Below are 7113 nucleotides of genomic sequence, written 5' to 3' on the forward strand. Positions count from 1 at the left end.
CCCGGTCCCCCCAAGGACTAGGCTCCTGCAGTGTTAAAGGCACCTGAGAGGTCAGCGTCGCTTGCTGCTGGTCCTGAGTTTGGCCTTGGTCTTTTCCGAGTGTGTGCTAAGTCGGTTCAGTCGTGTCTGACTCTTTGCTACCCCGTGGAGTATAGCCTCTGTCCATGGAATTCTCCAGACAAGAATGCTAGAGTGGGCTGCCATGCCCTCCTCCAGGGGATCTTCCCGACCCAGGGATCGAACCTGAGTCTCTTTCATTTCCTGAGGTGGCAGGAGGGTTCTCACCCCGAGGCCCACCTTGGTCTCTTCTAGTCGGCCCCGAAAGAAACAATTGTAAATCCTCTTGAAGTTGCTGATGGAAGACCAGGAGGGAAACATAGGAGTGACCATAGAGATGTGCATACACATACATGTGTGTATACACACACACACGTGTATATTTCTGTATTCAGTAACCACTTACTGAGTATCACGTGCAAGACACTGCATCAGACATTCTGGGACACCCAGTGGCACATGACAGCCTTAAAAGTTAGATTTAAACGTTTCCACCTATTTGGAACATTCCTTAATACTCAGAATATATTCATTCGCTCCCATAGCATACACATGTATGTTTTAATAAACAACTTAGTGTTCACCCTCAGCTATATTCTGGGCTTACGAGGTTCTGGTATGGGTTGTGGGTTGGTTTAGAAAACCATTCCAGTTTCAAGAAGCTCGAAGGAACCCGTAGATTGTCATCTCAAAACTATGCAAAACGCCTCAGCCGTTGGGTGCTTCGGTTTTGCAAACAGGTGGCGGCAAGTTGGCGAGCTGAAGCAACGTGGGCCGCGTGCACCCTGGCCCCGCCCATCCTGGCCCCGCCCATCCTGGCCCCGGCCCTTGGGCCCTGCGCTGAGAGCAGGTGCTGGGCTGTCGGTTTTCCTGCGGAGCGGTCTTCTCACCGCTCACCTCGTGGACAGCCAGGGCCGTCTTGTCTGTGATGTTCAGAACCATGGCTGCTGACTATGCTGTGCATTCCTCCGCACCCTGCAGTCCGGGGAGATCTGTCTCCAGGCACCAAGGGTAGCCGCAGCGGGGAGCGGGAGGCGGGCAGGGGAGGCGCGGGGAGAGGGGGCGCGCAGGGGCGCACGCAGGTCCCACTCGGGGCTCTCCTGGTTCCCGCTGGAAGCCGGAGGTGGCAGCGTCACGGCTGGTCACGTCTTATCACCGCCCCAGGCTGACACGTCCAAGGCCCAGAATGGTCAGCCAGTGGAAGGCTTCCGTAGCAGGTCTGCACCTGCTCTGCCCCGACCAACCTGGGGCCCTGTGGTCACGCAACGCCCAGTCCATCCCTGGAGACCATGCGTCGGCGAAGCAGTTGAGTCTTCTCTCTGGACCACTGGTCACCTCTCTTAGGGAGAAGAGAGGCCCCTAGTGGTCAGAGACGCTGTCCAGAGCGGCTGGCACAAGGCTGGCCACTTTTGGAGACGGGGGTCTGTGCGCCTCCACCCGAAGGGCTGGGACCCCTCCTGGCTTTCTGGGGATGTCACCTAGGCACCGGCCTCCAGGGCTTAAAGTAAGGAGATGCCTCCTGCTTGAAAAACGGGGATAGGATCGAATAAATCGAACAGGTAAGAAAAACCACCAAGAAGATGCACATGTTTGCAGAAGATAAAGTTATCTTTGAAATTCGGACTGCGTGTCCCCTGGGGAGGAAATGCCTCCAGCTGTGATTCGTGTGTAAATTCGCCAGCCTCCTTCCTCTGTTGATATAAACAAGAATGCCGCCGTGGGTAGGCTCAGAGGGGAGAGAAGTGCGCGTACAGAGTCCTCCAAACCCATCCACGGGACTGAGGGTGAGCCACTCTGCTTCCTCTTGGATTTCGGAAGCGGTGCCTGGCAACATAGTAAACATCCTGCCCTCGACTGTCTGCCCTTGCGGAGTTTATGTTACTGAAAGTCACACGGTGTCAAGGATTCTGACCCACAGACCAGGGCTCCCATCTCCTGGGTGTCTGAGTAAGGTTGCAGCTCCGCTGACAATAGGTTTTCCAAGCGCCTCCCCCCCCCCCCACTTCCTGTCCTCTCCAGAAGGAAACAACACAGCCTCCTGCGGTGAGAGGCTTGGCTTCCTTGGGTTGGAAGGGGTGAGGGCTCTGAGTTATGATCCTCTTCCTGTTTGGACGGGGCCTGCTGTCATCACGCCGGGATCGCGGGCGCTGTCACGAGAGCTCGGAAGTGGCAGGTGTTGGGGGGGCCCACCCTCGCTGGCACCCGCTCAGGGCCGGGAAACTCGGGGGGGACAGCTGTTTACTGCTCCAACAGATGTTTCTCATTTTTTTTTAGCTCCATGGAAACTTTGAATCACGTAAGCGCCTTTCCAGCGATATATATCGGTCATGATTCATAGCAGGGCAGTCTCACGCTTCCAGCCCAAAGCCCCCAGCTTTCCAATGATGCTGGTCATTTATTTCCTACCAGACTTTGCCCTTGGGAACCCTGAACTCCATTCTGGAGGGCGATTCTTTTTTCTTTTTTTTTTGCAGGGTAGGGGGGGACCATACCCTGTGGTCTGTAGGATTTAGCCCCCCACCCCACAACCCCGCCCCAGGTAGCGAACCCATGTCCCCGGCATGCCCTGGCCATCTTGAAAACTGTAATTTGGGGGCCAAGGGTAGTAAGTAAAATAAAATAGCTGTTTTTAAAATTTTATTTTAGGGGACTCCCCTGGTGGAACAGTGGCTTAGACTCTGCTCCCAGTGCAGGGGGCCCGGGTTCCATCCCTGGTCGGGGAACTAGATCCCACATGCCCCAACTGAGACCTGGGGCAACCAAATAGAGAAATAAAAATGAAATCACAAAAAAATAAGTAGAGTTGGTTACAACACTGTGTTAATTTCTACTGCATAGCAAAGTGACCCAGTTATACGTGTGTATCCATTATTTTTCATATTCTTTTGTATTATGGTTTATCAGAGGATAATGAACATAATTCCTTGTGCTGACAGTTGACATTCTTGATTTGGGGACAAGGTTTCTTTCATCCTCATTTTGCACCAGACCCTGCAGATGACCTAGCTAGTTCTGGGCTTGGAATCCAGCCAGACCTGTAACCCACTCAGATGAACTGACCCGGAGAAGCGCCACCCGCTTAGGCTCCGGGGAGTAGGCCCTGTGGACCAGGGGCTGCCGTGTGTGGGGCGGGGGGTGGGGATGGGGTGGCTCGGCGGTGAGGGGAGCAGGCACCATGCCAAGGACGCTCCTGCTGTCCAGGGAGGGGGTTGTGCGCTTCACCAGGAGGCCCTGTCCCCCCTCCGCAGGTGCTGTTCCACCCCAACAGCGGGGCTGCCGGAGAGGACGGAGCGCTTCAGACCATCCGCCTGGAGCGGTACAAGGCCTTCTATGTCACTGGTGAGTCGGGGCGGGGGGGGGGCCGCCCAGCAGACCCCCGCTCAGGCCTAACGGCGGCGAGGGCAGCTGCCCTCCTTCGGGGTCGCAGTCGGCACCTCTGACGGCGTCTTCCCCAAATCCGGTCCCAGGAGCCCGGCCACACCCACAAACAAGGCCTTTCCACTCTTCCCGAGCTCCCCAGCCAGCTCAGAGCTGGCCCAGTGCGTCTACACTGTACTTTCTCCCTCGAAGAAACACTTCACCCCATAGTTCTACTTGCAGGCCCAGGGTGACTGAATGTTCAGTGGAGGCTTGGAGAGACTTTAAAGTGTAATTTACCTGATGAGAGACTGTTTCAGAAAATAGTTACAGAAGGTCTGTTTAGCAAGCTGAGGTTTCCTACTTCTTGGCTCACCCTGTGGGCGTCTTCAATGTTAAGGTATTTTAGAAACCTAGTACCAGATCAGGATGGTTCTTAAAACCTTCCAGTGGCTTCTTGCTTCCAACTGAATTCAAACTTCCTCCATCCTGGGTCCCTGCACATTTGTGTTTTTTTTTTTTTTTTTCTGACTGCAGTGTGTGTGGGATCTTAGTTCCCCGAGGAGGGATCAAACCCACCTCTCTTTTAGTGGAAGCAAAGAGTCTTAACCACTGGGCCACCAGGGAAGTTCTGTATTTTCTTTTCTTTTTAAAAAAGTGTTATTTATCTGTGGCTGTGCTGGGTCTTCACTGCGTGCGTGGTCGTCCACAGCGGCGGCGAGCGGGGGCTGCTGTTCGTTGCGGTGCCAGGCTTCTCACCGTGATGGCTTCTCTTGTTCCGGAGCGCGGGCTCTAGGGCACACGGGCTTCAGTAACTGTGGACACAGGCTTGTTTGCCTTGCGACATGTGGGGTCCTCTGGGATCAGGGACCAGACCTGCATCCCCTGCATTGGCAGGCGGATTCTTATCCAGAGGACCACCAGGGAAGCCGGTCCTTAGTTCTCCAAGAGCAATGACTCTAGTTCTCCAAGAGCAATGACTCTCCTTGGCCTCCAGATTAAAATCCCTCTCAGCTTTTAAGGCCACCTGGATGGCAGAATGCCTTTTCATCTTCCCAGCTGGTAGGATATGGAGAACTCTGATATTTACCACATTTTACCAAATATGCCAGTTGTTTAAGTACATCTTTTATTTCTCCTAGTAGTTTTAAGCCCTCTAAACTCAACTCCCAGTGGTGCTAGTGGTAAAGAACCCGAAAGGAGACAGAAGAATCACGGGTTTGATCCCTGGGTGAGGAAGAACCCTGGAGGAGGAAATGGCAATCCACTCCAGTAGTCTTGCTGGGAGCCTTGCGGGTTACAGTCCATGGGGTCGCAAGGAGTCGGACACGACTGAGCGTCTAAGCACAAACTCAACTCGTAAGCTCTTTAATCTCTGTCCTCTTGATGTGCTTCACACAGAACCTTGGATCTGGTAGGAACTCTAATACTTTTTTGTAATGAATGAAAAACAAGACCTCTCCCCACCCCACCCCATGCAAAAAAAAAAAAAAAAATCCTTCCAAATATGGGATATGATATGGATTCCAGTTTGATTCAGTTATTTGAGGTCAGAGCTTTCCAAAGAATTATATAATAAAGAACAAACATTATTTGCCTTGAGCATGAATAAGTGACCCCAAAGAAAATGTGTCATAAAAGCAAAACCAGTTCTTTGAGTTCATCACTTGAGGAATATTAAAACTGCCACAAGAATGTGTGACTCTCCGAGACCTAAAATGCAAACCAGTCAGATATTTGTTATGCTTTCAGATGGGAAGTGTCTAGATTACAGCCCTTACATTACTCTATCGAAGAGGTATGGTTTCTCCAGGCTGAGTTAATTTCAGAAGTCGGGAGCCAGCCAGAAAGGCCTTGGCACCACAACGCTGGGATCATACGACGTAACAAGACTGTTGGAAATGATCACAACCAGAAAGGAATGATGACCCCCGGGGGAGGTCTGTTCTTCTCTGCAGTCGCCCGGCTCCCAAGAGGGTTAGCAGAGGGAGCAGGGGGATGTCAACAGATGGGGTGAAAGTTGTGAAAGGATAAAAGAGGACACAGCCTGAGGGAGCTCTGATTCCTTCTCTCACCCCCATCCTTGAAACTCTGCATCCGAACGACTTAAACCTGCTTTGTGATGAGTGAGGTGAACTGACACCTGCTACATTAGACCAGAGAAAGACCTACGTGTCCTGTGATGAGGACGGGAGTTTAGAGTTTTAGGTGAACTAGGTGGTTGTTTTGTCGTTGTCATGCGTGACTCTCTTTTGTGACCCCGTGGACTGCAGCCCACCAGGATTCCCTGTCCATGGGGTTCTCCAAGCAAGAATACTGGCCTGGGTTGCCATTACCGTCTCCAGAGAATCTTCCCCACCCAGGGATCAAACCCAAGTCTTCTGCATTGAAAAGGGGATTCTTTACCCTGAGCCAGCAGGGAAGCCCCCTCACGGGCTGTTAATTATCACCTAATCTCCTTAAACCGGAGGAGGCTGGCTTTTATACTTTGTTAGGACTGGGCTCTGTTGAAGTTTGTCTTTAATCGTAGGTAAATGCCTTTATCCTGGGCCATAGTCTTCGCTCCTAGCATGAACATTTAAGGACTTTAGTGGAAAACGAAGTGTTTATCAGGCCTGTCTAGCTTAGTAGCATTCACACCGTGAGCTCCACGTGTGTTCCCGGCTGAGCCCTTCAGACTTGCAGTGTGGGTGAACCGGTCTCTCCGCTGCACGCCGGTTCAGGGCTCACTCCGGTTACCACTCAGAATTCACCGCGGTGCTCTGCACACCTCGGGCCGACGATGGGTTGACGGGGTCTCTGCCGTCCCCTCCCCAGGCGGAGCGCGAGCCTGCGACGGGAGCGTCGGCCCCGAGCGGCGCCACGAGCGCCCCCTCATCTTCGACCTGGAAGCCGACCTCGCGGAGGCCGCGCCCCTGGCCGGCGGCGGCGCGGAGTACCGGGCGGTGCTGCCCAGGGTCGCGGCGGCTCTGGCGGGCGCGCTGGACGACATCGCCCGGGACCGCGTCTCCCGGGCGGATTACAGCCAGGATCCTTCCGTGCGTCCCTGCTGCGACCCCCGCCGCCCCGCCTGCCGCTGCCCGGCCGCGTGAGGGGCGCCCTGCACCAGGACGCCGCGGTCGCCGCCCCCCGCGGTCCCTGCCGCCCGCGGTCCCGTGAGCTCTGAAGGCCACGCCGCGCCCGCGCTGTGAGCAAAGACGCCGGAGCTTTGGAGTCAGGAGTCAGACCAGCCTCTGAACTTCGGCGATTATGTAACCGGACTCGCAGGCTGACGCTGAGGGAGGACCAGGCGAGGCGTGAAGATGCCTGCCTGGCACCGGCCGTGACCCCGAGCAGCGCGGAAATGGACCCAGTTTTGCTGGTCCTCTGAGCGGAGGCCCGTGCCCGCTGGCGTCTGGAGCAGCCCCGCCCCTCCTTTCCTGCGCCTGCAGACCCCCTGGGAGCTTATGACCGTGCTGATTCCGACCAGGGCGGGGTGCGGACCGGAGATGCTCTGGGGCCGGGAAGATCCCCCAGGGACGCTGGGGCAGTGTAGACGCAGGCCTGACGTAGGTCGCTTGTCTCCGAGCGGAAGAGCCACAGAAGATTCCCCACCTCCCTCCATCCCCTTCGACAGGCAAATGTCTGTGCTTTGTAGATTTTAGGAATGCTTCCTGCTTCCTCAAACCACAAAGAAGTAAAAATTTTAAAGCCTCAAAA

The 7113-nt window shown here is 54.6% G+C and overlaps 1 protein-coding gene across 10 annotated transcripts in view; it reads left to right on the top strand.

Annotated features, from left to right (window-relative positions):
* Nucleotides 1-7113, top strand: part of ARSG (arylsulfatase G) — a 99819-nt gene extending 92706 nt beyond the window's left edge. For 6 of the 10 annotated variants that reach the window (XM_043446177.1, XM_043445556.1, XM_043445859.1 and 3 more), the window contains 3 exons: nt 2332-2353; nt 3306-3396; nt 6232-7113. In XM_043446177.1, the coding sequence (XP_043302112.1) occupies nt 2332-2353; nt 3306-3396; nt 6232-6506 (388 nt within the window). In that variant the 3' untranslated portion in view covers nt 6507-7113. The remainder of the gene's footprint in view (nt 1-2331; nt 2354-3305; nt 3397-6231) is intronic. The other 4 variants (XM_043446013.1, XM_043446093.1, XM_043445931.1 and 1 more) reach the window with 1 other exon arrangement.

Source organism: Cervus canadensis, chromosome 1, assembly GCF_019320065.1.
Source record: "Cervus canadensis isolate Bull #8, Minnesota chromosome 1, ASM1932006v1, whole genome shotgun sequence".
NCBI classification, from domain to species: domain Eukaryota; kingdom Metazoa; phylum Chordata; class Mammalia; order Artiodactyla; family Cervidae; genus Cervus; species Cervus canadensis.